Source organism: Bombina bombina, chromosome 6 (genome assembly GCF_027579735.1).
Source record: "Bombina bombina isolate aBomBom1 chromosome 6, aBomBom1.pri, whole genome shotgun sequence".
NCBI lineage: Eukaryota > Metazoa > Chordata > Amphibia > Anura > Bombinatoridae > Bombina > Bombina bombina.
This window is the reverse complement of record NC_069504.1, coordinates 436,288,490-436,310,031: the sequence shown is the minus strand read 5'-3', so window position 1 is coordinate 436,310,031 and position 21,542 is coordinate 436,288,490. Positions and strand designations below refer to the sequence as shown.

General features: G+C 36.1%; 1 protein-coding gene across 2 annotated transcripts in view; it reads right to left on the bottom strand.

The window, feature by feature from the left end:
- ACSL6 (acyl-CoA synthetase long chain family member 6) overlaps positions 1 to 21,542 on the bottom strand; it is a 166,892-nt gene that overhangs the window by 97,642 nt on the left and 47,708 nt on the right. For both annotated transcript variants that reach the window (XM_053717195.1, XM_053717194.1), the window contains exons 4-9: positions 20,517 to 20,618; positions 20,327 to 20,426; positions 17,534 to 17,712; positions 4,198 to 4,230; positions 2,445 to 2,496; positions 803 to 876 (exon numbers count right to left, since the gene is read on the bottom strand). In XM_053717195.1, the coding sequence (XP_053573170.1) occupies positions 803 to 876; positions 2,445 to 2,496; positions 4,198 to 4,230; positions 17,534 to 17,712; positions 20,327 to 20,426; positions 20,517 to 20,618 (540 nt within the window). The remainder of the gene's footprint in view (positions 1 to 802; positions 877 to 2,444; positions 2,497 to 4,197; positions 4,231 to 17,533; positions 17,713 to 20,326; positions 20,427 to 20,516; positions 20,619 to 21,542) is intronic.

Sequence of the window (21,542 nt, the reverse complement as noted above, 5' to 3'; positions counted from 1 at the left end):
TGTATTATGTGTTGTGTTTTACAAAACTTTAATAAAGGAAATAGCTTTCCTTCTTAAAGGGACATAAAACCCAATTATTTTCTTTCATGATTCAAAAAAGCATGAGATTTTAAACAACTTTGCCTTTTACTTCGATTATCTAATTTAATTCATTAACTTGATATCCTTTTTTGAAAAACATATCTAAATAGGCTGATTGGTGGCTGCACATAGATGCCTCGTGTGATTGGCTAACATATGTGCATTGCTATTTCTTCAACAAAGAATATCTAAAAAATGAAGCATATTTGATAATAGAAGTAAATTGGAATGTTGTTTAAAGTTGTATTCTCTATCTGAATTCTATCTGGATTTCAATTCCCTTCAAAGATAATTAGTATAATGTATCCATTAATAGCTTATTTCATTAAATGCATCCCTTGTATATTCCTACATACAATGCAGTTCATTCTCTATAGGCAAACACAAGTTCTGCACAGAAATCAATAAGTGCTTTGTTGCAGAACTTCAATCCACCAAATACAGTAAACATGTTGAGGTATGATACCGATGCTAGCAAGTTAACCTCTAGCAGACTTTTATAATAGTAAATAGTAATTGCTGCCACTTTTATTGTAACATACTTACATCTATTAATGTATCTTAGTAAATTAACTATCTATATATCTATCTACTTGTCACAACACTCTTCAAGGTATGTTGTTTATCTGTGATAAATGGGCAGCAAACATACAAAGATAAATATGCTACTTAATAAATGCCAAACATTATCATGGCTTATGTCCCATGCCCGTGTATTCACCTCTGTCACTTTCAAAAAGCCAGAAAAGTCCGCCACTACATTCCCGTGAGTAAGCATTGCACCTTTGGGGTAGCCTGAAACCAAATGGATAGGGAAAAACAAACAAACAAATTTTAGTTTAAATTCTTAACCATGAAATGAAAGCATTTATAAGCACTTTTAGAAACATAAATATATTAATTCTCAGAGGATGCCATAATACCAACATAGATAATAATCTAAACAATATATAATGTCTGACAATGTGAGCTTTGAAGGCAGGGATTGGGCAACTGACATATGGCATTGATCTAGATTTAATTAATAATCTTGGCGACACTGCAGAGATGGTTTGTTAAAAAAACAGTCAAGTATGATGACGAATCTCTTATTTCATCTCCAAACTGGAATCTAAAATAGCTGCAACCAGCATTAAAACTACTGAAAAATAGAAGTTAAAACCTTGTTTTCTCTATTAAGGATTTACTTTCCCTTTTATGTATTTAAACATGGTACTATTAAAGGTTCCTATAATAATGCTGTAACAAAGTAACTGTGGCCTAGATCAGTACTACCTATAGTGCTAACTATACACTAGCAGGCACTACCATTAGTGCATTTGTAGGGATTGCACCTAGAGCACTTCATGTGGCAGCACAAGCCACATAATGCTGAATAGCAACCTCTTATCAATTTGTACTTACATTAGAGGGAGTTTAGTGTACTTTTGTACACAATTAAAACATATTAAAATGTTTATTTGAGAATTAGCACAGCCAAAGTAAGATTAAAATAGTTTTTGGGTGGATTGTTTAAGCGGTAACAAATCTTGGGGGAAGATTGTTTGTATAAAGAGCTCACTTGTAAACAGATTTCACTTGTGGGTATCATTGAACAAACAAAGAATGAGCCCCTGACACCTATATTTTGGCTTGAATGTTCAAATAATAATCAAGGCAATTTATCTTTTATTTTCTTAATAGTCATCTATCAGAACTCATATCAAAATGACCTTTACATACAAGAAGATACACAACTTATGTATTTGTATTTATGTACAAGACTTTGGGGCATATGTATCAAGCTCTGAATGGAGCTTGATGCCCCGTGTTTCTGGCGAGCCTGCAGGCTCGCCAGAAACAGCAGTTATGAAGCAGCGGTCACAAAGACCGCTGCTCCATAACCTGTCCGCCTGCTCTGAGCAGACGGACAGACATTGCCGGAAATCAACCCAATCGAGTACGATCGGGTTGATTGACACCCCCCTGCTGGCGGCCTATTGGCCGCGAGTCTGCAGGGGGTGGCGTTGCACCAGCAGCTCTTGTGAGCTGCTGGTGCAATGCTGAATACTGCAAGCGTATTGCTCGTCGTATTCAGCGAGGTCTGTCGGACCTGATCCGCACTGTCGGATCAGGTCCGACAGACCTTGATAACTAGAGGCCAATATGTGCATTAATTTAAAACTCGCTTAACAAAAATTCAAAGCAAACTACCAAAAAATGTAATAACAAATTGTTCGATGAGAAGACGCTTGCATATAATTTTATATCTGGGCTTGCATGTAGCAGCTCCAGGAGGGAAAGGAAGGGCGGAGTTTAATTTCTATTAAGCATTTAAAAACAAGACTGCTTTCAAAATGGAGCTATAAATAATAATGCCTTACCTGTGGTGCCACTGGTAAAACACACAATCGAAAGATCTTCTGGTTTAGGTGGCTGTGAAGAAATCACAATTAATTTATAGTTAATCATATTGCATCTTTCAATTATATCAAATATATTTAGATAAAAATGTAAAATTATCTTAACAAAAAGACTCCATAAGTAAATGATAAACAATATTCCAAAGTTAAAGGGACATGATACCCAAATGTTGAAGCACATGAAAGTGATAAAGTACTTCTCTATGTAAAAAAGGAAGATATTTTACCTGACCTGAGGAAGGGGAATGTGTTCCCGAAACGTTACACTAAAAAATACACTGGATTAAAAGGACCAGCGAGTGCCACATTTTTTACTTGTATCTATCTATATATATATAGTTATAGATATACATTGTACCAAAATAGCATAAGATATATGTAGAAATATTTATTTATGAATAAAAAGAAGATATTCTTCTATGTGAACAACATTGCAATGTGAAATATTCATATTTTCCTGTCGGGTTAGTGCACTTGAGAATATGTGATCAGGTTTGTGCGTGATTAGGGTGTTTAAAGTTTTTATGGGGGAATAGATTATCGAGTGTGTGATATTGTAAGTTCGGCTTTTTGGCCGCGAGTGATAACTCTTTACTTTTAATACAATGAGAGCACAAACTTCTAGTGCAGTTAACGTACAAGCAGGAGCATTAACTATCGCTCCACTTGTAATCTGGCCCTAAATACCTTGTAAAAGCATGGTCCTGAGGTTATTTCTCACCTCCCTCTAGTCATGGGTACAGCCATGTTGCAATCAATCTTCCACTACATTCCAGTGCTGACCTGTTTGCACATGTGCAGCAAATCTCTTTCAGATACCTGCAGTATAGCCTAGATTTCATAATGGCAGCAGCCATAATTAGAGGGAGGTGCATTGAAATGTATTTAGTTTTTAATATCCCTTTAAAAATGAAGTATAATGTTAGTAGTGTATACTGTATATCCTAGTGACAGTGACACTGGGTCTGTTACGATCATCTGCTGGCACCTTACAAGCTACCTGATTAACCCCTTCACTTCTGGGAATAATATAATTATGGTGCACAGCTGCAATTAGAGGCCTTCTAATTACCAAAAAGCAATTGCAAACCCATGCATGTCTGCTATTTCTGAACAAACAGAAGCATCCAGAGAACCTTTTACAATCATTTGTGCCATGATTGCACAAGCGGTATGTAAATAATTTAAGTGAGAAACCCAAAGTTTGTGAAAAAGTTAACATTTTTTTTTTAATGATCGTATTTGATGGGGAAATGGTGGGATGAGATATATCAAAATGGGCCTAGATCAATATCTTGGGTTGTCTAAAATACAGTTTTGATCTGTAAATTAAAAAACAAGGCTCTATTTCTGTTTAAATAGAGTGATAGCAAAAATGCTAAAAATGATCCGGTATTTTGGGCAAGTTCTTCTCTGAAAGTCCTGGTAACAAAGGGGTTAAGCTCCAATCAGATACATTTTGCTATAGTAAGACAAATGAAAGAGCTCCTCAGACAGAAAAATGAACACTGCTAGTCAAACTGTTAGGACAAGGAAGGTAGTCATTTCATTTATAATAAAGAAAGTCCAAGGTAATCAAAAGATGAATGAAAATATTATTATGGTAAAATAAATGAATTAATAAGGGCTGACTTGTAGTCTCAGGTTTGTCATTAAACAAAACTAACAAAAATAAATACTAAAAACCTTGAATTATATATATAAAAAAACTCACCACAGGGGATCTCCTATGATTTCTTCCACATTCCTAAAAATAAGAAAAAATACATTATTCTTTTACATTTGCCTATCACTTTAGATTTAGCATAAAATAATTATTTGTGTATTTTTTCACACCAAGTACTTGATATAGTATTTAAAGGGCCATTATAGTCCAAAAATGACTTGCTCTAAAGTTTAGAGCCTAAACAGAGCATGTCATTTTCTATCGACTCTGCTTGTGCATCGCGCGACTAGCACTGCTGATTGAATCATCGTCAGGTTCTGCTCGGTACCAGCAGTGCACTGCAGGTTCAGAGCGGAATTTATACTGTGTGTTTAACAACTTTGCAGGGGTTAAATACACAGCAGAGCAGGGTCTAATGAATTAAAGCATGTAATGTTTTTACTATAATGGCCCTTTAATAAGACGAAAGCCTGAGCTGACAGAAGAAAAAAGTCAGAATAATGAAGATAGAGAGCTATATTTACACCAAGTGCCTGAAAATAAACCCAGACTGTTGACAAGGATTAACCCACGCCACTTAAAACAGCACTATTGATACAGATTGTGCTATTGCATTTATACTTTAGGTATTTTATATGAGCCGTTTTACAGTTACAAATGCTTTTTCTTAGGTAATCCATAAACCATAATTTTTCTTGTGGACAATAAATCTGGATCACTCAGGAATATGTTACTAAAGATTTGTTCTATCGTTGTTAGCTCACAGCAATGCTGAGAATTTAAATACAGAGATCCTCTTTCTTACATAAGCTACTGGAAATTCAAATATCTTAAAAAATGTTTTCATTTCATATTTGTTGATGCATTTCATTTGATTTTTCTCAATACCATAATAACATAGTTGCTTTCATTAGTTCTACCCTGACAATTATTAATTCATTCCGGTGACTTTCTGATTGGAAATCCATTAAAAGGGAAAGTAAAGTCAAACTGATTCAGATAGAGGAGGCAAGTTTAAACTTTCCAATTGATTTCTGTTATCTAATTTGTCTCATTTTCTTGCCATCCTTTATTAAAAAGTATACCTAGTTAGTCTCAGAAGCAGCTATGCACTATCGGGAGCAAGATGCTGATTGGTGGCTACACATATATGCCTCTTGTCATTGGCTCGCCAGGTGTGTGCAGCTAGCTCCCAGTAGTGTATTGATGCTCCTTCAACAAATAAAAAAGACAATTAAGCAAATTTGATCATTGAAGTAAATTGGAAAGTTTTTCGAAATTGTATTCTCTGTGTGGGTCATGAAAGAAAAGTGGATTTTATGTCCCTTTAATAATGTATTTTGATTATTATTTTAATCTTGGGTTAATTAACAGAGCAGCATAACTAAAATAACAGCCAGCATAACTAAAATAACAGCAAATAGTACAACTGAATGTATTTAATTTATAATAAAAACACCCACAAGACAGAATAGTGCTGTTGACTTTGCAATCTAAAAAGCCGGAAAGATAGCTCAGCATGCTAAGGCACTGTGGCTGAGCTCTGTAGCAAACCAAGGGTTGCAGGTTCGATCCCCGGCGAGGTCCACTCAACCTTTCATCCTGCTGAGGTCGATAAAATGAGCAGCGCCTTGAGACCCTTACGGGTGATTAGCTGCGCTTTACAAGTACCCAATACCTACCTACATCTATCAATGCATATCCGTTGGTAATTGTTTTATGTATCAAATTGCATTACACATAATTGCAGAGATTCAATAATGGTTATATATTTGCAAATAATGTTTGTAACGTTTATTTGAAATCATTGCTTAGATTGTACATCATGTATTTGGTGGCACTGCTTAAAATATCACAACAGATAATGAACTGCTGGCTAAACTGTATGACCTGAAGGAAACAGAGCCTTGGCCAGTGCATTTGTCAACTGTCATGAAATATTCATTTAATCAAGAATTTGATCTAAAATTAGGTTTAAGTGCTGAAGAGCCCGTTTTCTGTATATTTATCTACTAAGTAATGCATTGCATTGAATTTATTTGTGTGTTTAACTCTTTTAGTTAAACACAAACTTATGGGAAGTAACAGAACAATAATAAAATGACAATTTTAGCACTTTAATGTGCATTAAATAGATGTTTCAGTGTTAAATAATCTATTTTTTTCTTGAAATTTTAGATTAATATCTATATATCCTGTATCTACACATTGACACATGACTACTGGTCATACAATTACTCTGTATATGTAGGGTTACTTGCTCTACTGTCTGTCTAATTGCTGATTTTATATCTGTTAAAATAAAGAGGAAGATCATTTAAAACAAAAGTGTGGAAACAAATTCAAGGAAAAAAAATGGGTAAGGAGATTTTAAAAGTTAAAAAAGTTGATATAAGAAAAATAAATAATAGAAAATAATATGTAAAACAACATGAATTAGGAATACAGTAAAAAAAAAAAAACAGATATAGTCCCCCCCCCCCTTTGATATTTCTAGTTGTTCATGGTCTCTTTCATTTACAGTAGTCTGTTATTAAAGCTCACTGCCATTGTGATAATCCTTTACATGGAAAAGTAATCAAACTCATCCAGAATGTAGATACCCAGGATATGGAACTGTTACTGCACTGCCTGGACACATGGCAGTTTGTTAGTTTGCTAATTGGCATTACAGCTTCCAGCAAACAGATTGCCTTGAAATATTTGTTACAATTGATTAATGTAATCACAGAAAAAGAGCACAGCTGTGACTCATGTAACCAAAATAATTTAATAATAGAAAGCATACGCTACATCAATGCACTTACGGGATAAAACAATTTAAAAACATGTCTCAATCAACTCAAACCGGTACTCTGTTTTCCCCTCTCTGCTCTGGCAGGTACGTTTTTCTTTTGCGACTCGTAAATAATAATAATAATGGTTATTTAACGAGACTCTATCCAAAGTTCAAACAGGAAAAATCTTCTTGAGAAAATCCCTCCATGTAGGGACGAAACGTTTAGAAGTTACTGTTACTCACCGGGCTTCCGTAGTCCACTGCAGGAGGATGAGCAGACAGTTCTCTAAGCGGTCGTATATATAAATATATATATATATATATATATATATATATATATATATACACTGCTCAAAAAAATAAAGGGAACACTTAAACAACACAATGTAACTCCAAGTCAATCACACTTCTGTGAAATCAAACTGTCCACTTAGGAAGCAACACTGAGTGACAATCAATGTCACATGCTGTTGTGCAAATGGGATAGACAACAGGTGGAAATTATAGGCAATTAGCAAGACACCCCCAATAAAGGAGTAGTTCTGCAGGTGGTGACCACAGACCACTTCTCAGTTCCTATGCTTTCTGGCTGATGTTTTGGTCACTTATGAATGCTGGCTGTGCTTTCACTCTAGTGGTAGCATGAGACGGAGTCTACAACCCACACAAGTGGCTCAGGTAGTGCAGCTCATCCAGGATGGCACATCAATACGAGCTGTGGCAAGAAGGATTGCTGTGTCTGTCAGCGTAGTGTCCAGAGCATGGAGGCGCTACCAGGAGACAGGCCAGTACATCAGGAGACGTGGAGGAGGCCATAGGAGGGCAACAACCCAGCAGCAGGACCGATATCTCCGCCTTTGTGCAAGGAGGAACAGAAGGAGCACTGCCAGAGGCCTGCAAAATGACCTCAAGCAGGCCACAAATGTGCATGTGTCTGCTCAAACAGTCAGAAACAGACTCCATGAGGGGGGTATGAGGGCCCGACGTCCACAGGTGGGGGTTGTGCTTACAGCCCAACACCGTGCAAGACGTTTGCCAGAGAACACCAAGATTGGCAAATTCGCCACTGGCGCCCTGTGCTCTTCACAGATGAAAGCAGGTGCACACTGAGCACATTTGACAGACGTGACAGTCTGGAGATGCCGTGGAAAATGTTCTGCTGCCTGCAACATCCTCCAGCATGGCCGGTTTGGCAGTAGGTCAGTAATGGTGTGGGGTGGCATTTCTTTGAGGGGCCGAACAGCCCTCCATGTGCTCTCCAGAGGTAGCCTGACTGCCATTAGGTATCGAGATGAGATCCTCAGACCCCTTGTGAGACCATATGCTGGTGCAGTGGGCCCTGGGTTCCTCCTAATGCAAGACAATGCTAGACCTCATGTGGCTGGAGTGTGTCAGCAGTTCCTGCAAGACGAAGGCATTGATGCTATGGACTGGCCCACCCGTTCCCCAGACCTGAATCCAATTGAGCACATCTGGGACATCATGTCTCGCTCCATCCACCAACTTCACGTTGCACCACAGACTGTCCAGGAGTTGGTGGATGCTTTAGTCCAGGTCTGGGAGGAGATCCCTCAGGAGACCATCCGCCACCTCATCAGGAGCATGCACAGGCACGTGGAGGCCACACACACTACTGAGCCTCATTTTGACTTGTTTTAAGGACATTACATCAAAGTTGGATCCGCCTGTAGTGTGTTTTTCCACTTTAATTTTGAGTGTGACTCCAAATCCAGACCTCCATGGGTTAAAAAATTTGATTTCCATTTTTTAATTTTTGTGTGATTTTGTTGTCAGCACATTCAACTATGTAAAGAACAAAGTATTTAATTAGAATATTTAATTCATTCAGATCTAGGATGTGTTATTTTAGTGTTCCCTTTATTTTTTTTAGCAGTGTATATATATATATATATATATATATATATATATATATATATATGATTACTCTTTAGCAAAGGATACCAGGAGAACTAAGCAAGATTTAAAATATTTAAAATAGAAGTACATTGGAAAGTTGTTTAAAATTTAATGTTCTTTCCAATCAATTTAAGTTTAATTCTGACATTACTATCCCTTTAAATAATGGTATTTAGTTCTGCCTTGGATATCATAAGTAAATTATTATTAATGTATTACAAGGCTCCCACCCAACTACTTTATAGTGCCATCCAGCTGGGAAAAAACCCCCAAATATATATATATATATATATATATATATATATATATATACACATACATAAACAAGGATAGATCAATTAGTTCTAATCTTAATTGTAAATCTCTATATTGTTCTATATTGTCCTGAGTATCAAATTTCAAATGTCTAATGGTTTTGTGTGAAATATTGAAAAATGTCTGGAAAAATAAGGCAAAGTGAATATTGTGCACTCATCAATCTTTTATGAATAAAAATGCTTAACTTGGGGGCGTGTCCGGACCAGCATCTAAGATGGCCACTTTTATGAGAGCTCTACACTTAAGGACAACAATCCGTTAAAAAAATCTAACTGATCTCACACCATCCAATGCCGATTAATGCCGCATTTTACTAGGTTCATTTTTCTGCATCGAACGACGCCTATATTGTATTTTTGGGAGCCTTTGAGCCGGACGGCTAGTCCTCTCCATGCATCGCCGCAGACTGCTTTCTAACTCCTCTCCAGGCAAATAAGCACTCAGAGATCATACTACCATCTCCAGACACGCTATCTACCACAACTATGGAGGACTTTGACAATGCAGTATTGGCCCTCTTAACAGCCCTTGAAACAAAGATGGCACGTCAATTTCATAGCCTACACACTGTGCTACACTCTGAACATGAGGATATACTTACTCCAAACATGGCAGAGTCAAAGGAGTTTGCTGAAAGTCATGCACAAACTAAGAATAGTGCCCCTACTCATGACCTGATACAATTGCAAAACTCTCCTGCTGGCTCTCCTTTACCTAACCCGGAAGATGCGGCCAGCCTTAGGGGAGGGGAGGAGAGTAGATTGCCGATTACTAAAAAGCACTCTTCTGACGGCGACATGGAAAAGCAGGCCCCAGCCCGTAATTACAACAAATGTCACCACCGAGACCCCTCAATAATCTATGGTATCCACTTGGGCTGGCTGGATGGTATAGGCAGCAGATGGGTTAGCGAGAAACAAGACAAGTTTCCTCTTCTCAAAACTACCCGACAGCATACACCGCCTAGTCCGCACCTGAGACCAGCACAAGTATCGGACACTGAAATTTGGCTCCAATCTACTGCTTGCGCAATCTATCCACGGCTCAAGGGGCTTAGGATCTCCCAGTTCGCTGTGTCTCGTCGAGAGACCGATCCCTATCAATACAAGCCTCCCATCTGCTCCAGAAGAGGAGTCGGCTAGCAACACTTTCAGCCAAGTACATATCTCAGCGGACTGTTTAGACACTATCTCTGAGACCATACATTGGGACCTACAATTAAGCTTTATATTTAATACTCTGTTTTTTTTTTTAAGGACACTTATATTAAAGATCCGATATTGAAGAAGATAGTGTGTGGGACAACGACAGTGTCCTAATAAGCTCCCTCCTTGTTCACACTGTTCCTGTTCTTATATCAAATAGCAGAGTACCTTGCTGGTAGTAAATGTTAGGCTTAAGCTCTAAGGGGATTAGCCTTACTCTACTGATTTTCATACTGTTAATATTTTTATATCAGTTGTAAGAGCACCTTACTGGTGTTAACCGCTACGTTAAAGTTATTAGGGGTTTAGTAGTACCTTACTGATTTTTATACTGTTGCTGCTTGCATATTAGGAGTACCTTGCTGGGGACAAATGTTACACTAAAGTTCTTAGGGATTCAGCCCTACCTTGTTGATTGTCATAACCCAATAACCCACCCTAATAATATTTTCCCCTGCTCATTTAGATTTTACAGGCAACATATTACAGCTCCAATGACAAGAGACTAGTTCTATCCCCCTCAACATAGTACCTAAATGGTTTACAAGCTATTCTTCATAATCCAGCTAAATATAGCTTATAGCTAACACTGTACAGCAAACAGCTGTACAGTTGCGGGGGGGGGAATAGCCCCCCTCCCAATAGCTCAGATTGCAAGTCAGCTTACTCCCCACTCTTACAGAAAACCCAGACCCCATCATATGGCACCTCAATTTGTATACAGGTCTCCTCTTCTACACTCCAAAAACCTAAACACATATCCTTGTTATACATCTCACACCATAAAAAATTACGGGATCTTTACTTTACTTATTATCCTAGACTTAAATGCGGCGGGTCCGCTAAATATCTATTAGCCCACATACTTTTCCTTTTATGAGTCCAAGTGCAACCCCTCTTCTGTTAAGTGGTATAATAATAATGCTCTTATATTATTAACTCTCCGGACATGTTCCTCCTTCTCCCCCCTCCCACAATCACTTAAAGCGGCTCTTGCCCGCTGCTCTTCCCAATTACCATTCAAACCATATTGCTACCTACTCATGATGGTGTGCTTATTATCTCATCTCACCATTTACCCTGTGCCTCTTTTCCTTTCATAGATAATTAGCTAATCTAACTCATAGAGCCCTCTGTATGACATATGACCCTCTCATAGGATATATAAATACATACACCAACACCATACTATGATCCTTTATTCTCAGTGGCATATGGTTTGTAGAAAAAGAGGTATCAAATACATATACAGTTTACTTATTTTGAGTTATCTATTACTCATTTTTGTTTAGAAAACATAGAACATTGAACAGAAATTTTATATATGTTGTTGTCACCTTTTGATCACTGAAATGATTACCTAACCTTTTTGTTTTCTTTTTTTTTTTCTATATGTAAAATGGTTATTTCTTGTCACAATGTCTACCAACCTCAATAAAAAATGTTATTCAAAAAAAAAATGCTAAACTTCATCAGAAGTCCATAAGAATATGGTTGATATATTAAGACAATCTGCTCCATCATACCCAACAGTTAAAAAGGGGTGTTTAAAAAGACAGTCATCTAATGACACCACTCTCTCCATTCAACCATTAACATTTGCCACTGAAAAAACTTTGGCAAAAATGAATGACATTTATCAGAGTCTGAACATTGACAATACACAAAATAACTGTGTACATAGGGCTGTCATATGGCACAATACAGCCAATTTTTGTTAATGTTTTGACCATGAGAAAATTGTAAACTGAATGCGTACCCTGACTGTTGACTGCAGACCAGAAAAATTATAAACTGAATGCGTACCCTGACTGTTGACTGCAGACCAGAAAATACAGCAAATGGTGAGTTTACAAACATTTCTGACAAGAATTCAAAGGAAAGCACAGCTCTACTTTTCCCACCAATTCCATGTTCAAGCAAGTGTTAGAAAGGTTACGGCATTTGTGTTTTGGGCAGCAGAGGGAATTTTAATCATTAACTTCCTGCAGTGTGGAGAGACCATAACAGGTGATTACTAAAACACACGGCAAATTGTGTAAGAATGTGCTGTTCCACCAATACAATCATCCTGTACACAAGTGCTTTGTTGCTATACAAACAAAAACAATTCCCAAAGAGGGAACTGAGGGGACGCGCTCTGGATAATCAGTACCGGTGATGATTACGTGATTGGTGGGTGTTAGTCAGAAGGTCGGATAGGAAATTCAACCATAAATCAGAATAGTAAAAAGTGTATATCACCCAAAATGGAAAAACAGTAATAAACAGGATCCTGTCGCAAAGATTTCTTCTGTCAGGAGGCCGCTCCTCTGATTCCCGGTGTGCGGGATAATTTAAGTAATCAGAAAAAAGAGAGAGGGCGCCTCATAGAATCGGTCTGGGTAACACCGCTAGATTGATGAAGTAAAGAGGCTTACCAGATTAAATTGCACCGTACTTGTGACCGGTGCCAAAAGACAGGCTAGCACTCTACAGTGGCTAGTACACTGGTCTGGTTTGCCGGTCAGCAGTAGCTGCCTCCAAGACACCTTTGTCAGGTATCGACTGCAAATCCTCTGAGTGGGTCCCAGCTGTATTCCAGGAATTACCAATAGGTGAATCAGGTGTAAGGGTGTTTCCTTTGAAAAGGATATAAAGACAACTTCCAAAGTTTCAAGTATAAAAAGAAACTTTATTTCTCGTATCTCTACAACGCGTTTCTTGACCCAAAGATCTGGTCATTTCCTCAGGCAGTACAAACTGAATAAAAATCATTGAATTGAACATCATTAAATACATATGTGTGAAACAAAACGGAAGTTGTCATAATTATGGAGCTCCAATAGTAATCTTAGTTAATTCGTCAATACAAAATGTTTTCTTTTTAATCTGCATTATTTTAAACAATTATAATAAAAATCCTTAAAGTCCTATATAATCCTTTCTCAGCTAAAAAAACTAGTAAATATGTGTATGTTTTTATTGGAGACAATCTTTCCTAAAAGACAGCATGTTTGTTTAGCGAAAAAGACATGACGCTGGCATATGTGTATATGTTTCGTTAGGAAACAATCTTTTCTGTTAAACAACATATTAGTTGGCAAGGATAACGTATTCCTGATATATGGTGATTTTCTGGCTAGCAAATAATAGCTGGTGATGTTTTGTAATGAAAAGAATGTGTATGTGTAAAAAGCAGACTGATATAATATATTTAATAAATGTTTGCTCGTTGTTAAATGTTTTTTTTTTCCCCTTTCATGTTTAGATTGTTATTTCCTTATTTTATAGGATACATTTTTACACAGAAAAGGTTGTAACATTTTTGCATATCAGTTTTTAAAAAAATAAGAGATATTTAATCAATAATGGCTTATGCTTAGACCTCATGAGAGACTTTTCGGAAATTCATACCATTGTAGTTCCCATAAAAACATTTTTTATTATTAATGAAACTAATCCGAAATGTTATGTCTGTGAAACTATTTTTTTTGTATATAAAATTAGTAGTATCTACTCCTCCAATGTATCATTTGTTGCTTAAAAAGTTTTCTGGAACCCTCGCTGTTTCTAACTAATTGTGTTGCTATAGATTGCCCTATTCTATTATTTGGTATAATGACCTGATACTACATCAAGTGAAAAGCATATGTAATCCATGATGTATAATGTTGCGGAAGGTGTTAACAGTTTGTGACAGATTTGAATGTAACCAAAAAGAGACCAACAAATAAATAAAAAATAATAAATAAAAAACTAAACTGATGTATAATAGTAATGTGCAGAAAAAATTCCTGTTATATCTGTGTGTGATCGTGCTTGAAATAAGAGAGAATTAATGATAACTCTGATATAGTGTCTTCTTAACCAAGCCCTTGCAAGAACGAAGTCTCTGGATAGAAATCTTATTCTACAGAATAAGGAAAGATCAATTTTATCCACAGAACCAACAGAAAACCAGGGAAACTCGATGTTTATCACACAATACAATAATCAATTTTATAAAATGCAACAAATTATGAACAAACACTGGCATATTATACAACGAGACCCAATCCTAAAAAATATTGTTAAAGACAAACCAAGAATAGTATACAGAAGAGCACCAACTTTAAGGAACAAACATGTAGTCAAACATGTTAAGTCACAGAAGAAAGAAACAAATAAATATAGCAAGGGGATTTTTGGCCTAAAGGGCGTTTATAAATGTGGAAAAACAGGTTGCAATTCCAAAACTTTCAAATCATCTACTACAGGCGAGTCTTTTCCTATTGAAGTCTTTTACAATTGTGACTCCATTTTTGTGGTGTATTTAATAGAATGTTTGTGCGGCCTACAGTATGTAGGACGCACTTCCAGAAAAGCCAGGACGCGATGGGGTGAACACTTTCGCAATTGTAAAAATTGTAAAAAAAACAAGATTAAGCACAGTATACCCAATCATTGTCTACACAAACATCAAAGGTAACCCTTATATTTTCAAATACCATCCTATAGACTTTATACCAAAATCCTCCGATTATAATAGGTTGAACCAATTGCGACAACGTGAAACGTATTAGATCTTTAAACTCAAAACATTATATCCTTTTGGATTGAATGCCAATTTAGATCTAGCTGCATTCAACTAATTAATATGGCGTATATACATACAATCAATTTTTTATACAGATTTCTATATAGTGTTTTGGAAACATTACCAACACACTATGGTAAAAATCAGTTACTGATGTAGGGGTATGACACATGGTACAGTATCACTATCTAACACCACCGAAAAGTCTCTCATGAGGTCTAAGCATAAGCCATTATTGATTAAATATCTCTTTTTTTTTAAAAAAAAAACTCATATGCAAAAATGTTACAACCTTTTCTGTGTAAAAATGTATCCTAAAAATAAGGAAATAACAATCTAAACATGAAAGGGGAAAAAAAAAACCATTTAACAACGAGCAAACATTTATTAAATATATTAGTCTGCATTATACACATACACATTCTGCATTATACACATACACATTCTTTTCTTTACAAAACGTCACCAGCTATTATTTGTTAGCCAGAAAATCACCATATATCAGGAATACGTTATCCTTGCCAACTAATATGTTGTTTAACAGAAAAGATTGTTTCCTAACGAAACATATACACGTATGCCAGCGCCATGTCTTTTTCGCTAAACAAACATGCTGTCTTTTAGGAAAGATAGTCTCCAATAAAAACATATACATATTTACTAGTTTTTAGCTGAGAAAGGATCATATAGGACTTTAAGGATTTTTATTATTATTGTTTAAAATAATGCAGATTAAAAAGAAAACATTTTGTATTGACGAATTAATTAAGATTACTATTGGAGCTCCATAATTATGACAACTTCTGTTTTGTTTCACACATATGTATTTAATGATGTTCAATTCAATGAATTTTATTCAGTTTGTACTGCCTGAGGAAACGACCAGATCTTTGGGTCAAGAAACACGTTGCAGAGATACGAGAAATAAAGTTTCTTTTTATATTTGAAACTTTGGAAGTTGTCTTGGTATCCTTTTCAAAGGAAACACCCTTACACCTGATTCACCTATTGGTTATTCCTGGAATACAGCTGAGACCCACTCAGAAGATTTGCAGTCGATACCGGACAAAGGTGTCTTGGAGCTACTGCTGACCGGCAAACCGGACCAGTGTACTAGACACTGTAGAGTGCTAGCCTGTCTTTTGGCACCGGTCACAAGTATGGTGCAATTTAATCTGGTAAGCCTCTTTAATTCATCAATCTAGCGGTGTTACCCAGACCAATTCACACTATGAGGCGCCCTCTCTCTTTTTTCTGATTACTTTGTTGCTATGTCTGCCATTGCTGAATCTGGATTCAAATTCCTGGCTCACACCCAGTATTTACCAGACCTTTTAACCAGAGACTATTACCTCTTCTCTTTTGTTAGCAAGTATGAAGTCATAGCCGTTATTTTAGCTAGACAGTAAATGGCTTCCCCAGAGTATTAAAATCTAGATGTCAGCAATTTCAAAATGGCCTCTTATATATTAAATGTAAGGATTTAAATTTAAATATACAGTATTAAAATGTGCCTACTAGTATTGGCTCATAAATTAAAGGTTGTTCATATTAGGTATTTTTAACTATATTTGTAAATAAATAAGGTACAGTCAGGGTTTATTTTGAGGTACCCACTATTATATATTGTCAGTGACTAATATGCTAAATAAAATAGCCCTTGTTTGGAAGGTTATGAGTGGGAGAAATAAAAAAATAAAAATTAGGTTGATCACATGGCTTTTGCATAGGAACTGGCAAAAATGTATGGTGTTTCATGACATCATCATTTGTGAGTTAATATTTAACTAGTTATTATAACTTAAATAAATCAAATGTAAATAGTGTGTATGTCTTTTAATTACTGCATTCTCAATACACACCACTATGTTTTATAACTATAAAATGTAGATATTATTGTTAATAGGTGACCTGCTAAGGATAATATAGCAATGTGGGTTGTTGAGTGTACAATTAAAGGGACAGTCTAGTCCAAAATAAACTTTCATGATTCAGATAGAGAATGTAATTTTAAAAATTTTCCATTTTACTTTTATCACCAATTTTGCTTTGTTCTCTTGGTATTCTTAGTTGAAAGCTAAACCTAGGAGGTTCATATGCAAATTTCTAAGCCCTTGAAGGCCACCTCTTCTCTCAGGACATTTTGACAGTTTTTCACCACTAGAGGGTGTTAGTTCATGTGTGTCATATAGATAACACTGTGCTCACACACGTGGAGTTCAAGTGAGCCAGCTCTGATTGGCTAAAATGGATGTCTGTCAAAAGTACTGGAATAAGGGGGCAGTTTGCAGAGGCTTGGATACAAGGTAATCACAGAGGTAAAGAGTATACAAATTCTGGTGTAGACTGCCCCTTTAATTCATCTTTTTTTATAGCAAGTTTATTTCTCGACTTATGTGCAGTAACTAATATTTATATTTTACTAAGAATATTATCCTGTGAATTATTCATGTTCAGTTCTTTTGTGTGTTTTACATTCTGTCATGACCCTCTATAAAGATGCCCATTCATATTCCTGTTTCTCCGGGTTACATTGTAAAAACAAAGAGTTGATAGTAAGGTGGTACAACATTTTTACAGACAGTATTAACAACTCTATCTAATCACCTCCAATTCATGCATGTTTTGAATGCGAACCGCACATTTTCTTCCTCTTTCTATCAGTTGTTTATCTGCAGGATCCATGAGAACAACAGATTTGAGTGCTGGTGTTTCTCCTTTCTCTACATGTTCCAATAGTAGTCTTGCTTTTTCTGGCTTGTCACAAATTACTGTAGAAATATCAGCTGAAAAAAGTATTTTCCACATAAATACATATAATAAAGTTATTTGCTTTTGTGCTATATACGTGTAATACAATTGATTAATTAACTTAATATACAACAGGGGTATTCAAGCTTTCACATGAGGGGCCACATTGTTTGTTTTTTTCACTCAGTTAATGGTTGGCAAATTTGAGAAATATTACTTTCTGTCTCTTTCATTTCTATAAGTATGTTTGATGATTTTAAGATGAATATTGCCATTATGAGATTAAAGTGAATGTAAAGTTAACCCTACTGGCTCATGGTATTGGATAAACTTTTAAAAATTAGGCAGAGTTTAATTAATCAAATTTGTATATTTATTTATTTACTCCAATTTTTACCTTTTTTTAAAGCTTGACATTGAAATTCATTGACAGATAACGATTCTTAAAACTACTAATCCTTGTTTCCCCCTTTGCACAAACGTCATGGCCCGGGGGAGAAACAAGTATTAGTTGTTCATCTGTCGTCATTTGTCAATCAATTACATAATATGGCGGGCAGGAGAGCTGCGCTTATTGTTGGAGCTTTTAAAAGGTAAAAATTGGAGTAAATAAATATAAAAAATTTGATGAGTTAAATTCTGCCTAATTTTTAGAAGTCTATCCAATGCCGTGAGCCAGTAGGGTTAACTTTACATTCACTTTAATAACAAAAAAACTCTTTGGCTCAGATACATTCTGAAGATAAAATGCATTAGAGGGTTACATTGTATAAACACTTCTAAAATGAATTATTCATTTTTTATTGTAAAAAAGACACACATTTCAAAACCACAGACATTATTATAACTATAACAGCCACCACTCTTCTGGGAAGACTTTCCACGAGATTTTAGAGTACCTCTATTGGCATTTGTGTCCAATTCACTCCAAATATGTTCAATGGGGTTGAGGTCAAGGCTCTGTGCAGGCCATTCTAGTTTCTTCACACTAAACTTGTCAAACCAGGTCTTCATAAAATTTGCTTTGTACCCAGGTGAACAGTCATGCTAGAACAGGAAAGGATCTTCCCCAAACTGTTGCCACAAAGTTGGAAGCACCCAATTGTCTTAAATATATTTGCATCCTCTTGCATTAAAGGGACAAGAAAGCCCAACATTTTCTGTCATGATTTGGATAGAATATACACTTTTAAACAACTTTCCAATTTACCTCTTTTATCAAATGTGCTTCATTTTCTTGTTATCCTTTACTGAGGGAACAGCGCTGCACTACTGGCAGCTAGCTGAACAACATCAAGTTAGCCAATCAGAACAGACAAATGTGTGCAGGCACCAATCAGTACCCACTGGTGTATGATACATGCAAAAAACTATTTCAACAAGGGATACCAAGAAAACGAAACACATTTGAAAATAGAAGTGAATTTAAAAGTCTTAAAATTACATGCTCTATCTGAATCATGCAAGTTAGATTTTGACTTTCCTATCCCTTTAAGATAACCCTTCATTGGAACTAAGGGGCCTAGCCCAAGCCCTGAAAAAAATCCCCAGACTATTATTTCTCCCCCACTAAACTTTACAGTAGGCACTATGCATTCCAGTAGGTAATGTTCCTCTGGTATCCACTACAACCAGATTATTCCATCAGGCTGCCAGATTGTGCTTCCATAGGCAGTTTGGAACTTTGTAGTAAGTGAGGTAACAGCTGATAGTCTATCTTCACTTTACACAAGCTTCAGCACTCAGTGGACCTGCTCACACTTTTAGTGGTCTTCCACTTTGTGGCTGAGCTGTTGTTGCTCCTAGAATCTTCTACAATAATAGCACTTTCAGATCTAGTACAACAGAAATTTCAAAAATGTGTGGCAAAAGTGGCATCATATGTAAGTGCTACGTTTAAAGTCATTGAGCACTTCAGTATGACGCATTATTTATTTATGGAGATTTTATGCTATGCGCTTGATTTTATGCACCTATTAGCAATAGGTGTGGCTGAAACACCTGTCAAGTTCATCCACATACTTATATATATATTACATTGGAGTATGAGTTAATAGGACATAGAAGTGTTGAATACTACTACTTTTAAAGGAATAGTCTAGTCAAAATTAAACTATCATGATTCAGATAGAGCATGCAATTTTAAGAAACTTTCAAATTTACTTCTATTATCAATTTTTCTTTGTTCTCTTACTATCTTTAGTTGAATGTAAGCTTAGTAGCCAACCCATTTTTGGTTCAGCACCTGGGTAGTGTTTGCTGATTGGTGGCTACATTTAGACACCAATCAAAAAGTGCTACCCAGGTTCTGAACCCAAAAATGGGTCGGCTCCTATGCTAACATTCTTGCTTTTTCAAGGAGAAAATTAGAAAGTTGCTTAAAATTGCCTGTTCTATCTCAATCATGAAAGTTTAATTTTGACTATACTATCCCTTTAAACTATTGCTGAAGTTTAAAAAAAAATGTATGTGCCATTTTATTATATATGTAACTGTTAACCGTACTAAATTTATCAGCATCAATATCAACCAACATATTTAAAGTACTAACGTATGTTCTGGTAGTTTTAACTTTCTGGTAAGATATGGTTAGCATGTATAAGTCTAACATTTCTCTGTATTTGTCATCTTTGCAGTGTACATCATTACCTGTGTTAATAATGTATCGAATAGCTCCTTGACCCAAGGTGTCATACAGGGGAACAACCACCATTGAATATGTATAGCAGGCAAGCTCTGAGATGATCCACTAAAAATAAAGAGACATTAGATGGATTATATGGTACATTCATTCACAATATTTGATTTCACTGTCATGGAATGAGTTCCTATAGTTCACCTCTGGTCGGTTCTGGGCAAAGACCCCAATAAACTGATCTGGTGAAGCCTTGCATCCCTGCTGCAATAATCCTGATCCTAAGCACTCTGCTCTGTCTGAAACCTGCAAATAATTCAAGAATGAAATACATTTAATTTGTGAATGAAAGCCAAGTAAAAAGTGGTAACAGTTATCTTAAAAGTTACATAAAGCTGTAAAGCAGAGAGCAAATGGGTAAAATAGGTAACCAAATAGCTTCTTGCCTGTGGTCAAATCATTATAACAACATCAAAACCACTAAAACAGTAAAAGTGATATCACTATTTGGATAACTAACTATAAAGCGCACCTGTAAGCTCTTTATAAACTACAATACACCCATATGATCATGTAAGCTTTTACATCCTGCAGTATTAAAGGGCCAGTTCAGATTAACGTTACATAATTGTACACTATGTGCAGAATTATTTATCATTAACCCTAGCGACACCTGCCAAAGAAAAAGGGTTTTAAAGATTTAAACCCCTAAACCTGCACTTACCTTACCTTCCTCACCAGCCTCTACTGCTCTTCTGGTTTGTTTACAATGCATCACGGTCACATTGTTTAATCACAGCGCACCAGGTTGTGCCGTTGAACTACATGTAGCGTGCTACATGTAATTCAACGTGATGACCGATTGCGCTGTGATTAGACAATGCAACCCTGAAGCGCTGTTAAAGAAACCAGAAGAAGCTGGAGGGGAAGGGAAGGTAAGTACAGGTTTGGGGGTTAAATCTTTTTTTCATTTGCAGGTGTTGCTTGGGTAATGTTAAATAATTATGCACAAAAATCACAATTATGTAGCATTATTTAAACGTTAACTGGTCCTTTAAATAAAAAAAAAAACTTAATTGTGACATACAAACTTTTTAAAAGAAATACAATGAACAAATCAAAATAAAATGGCTTTAAGTCATGTACATATATAAATAACGAAGATCACATAAATAAAGGTTCAGATTTCACCACAACTGATGAAGCCATTTAGGGCTAGATTAAAAGTGG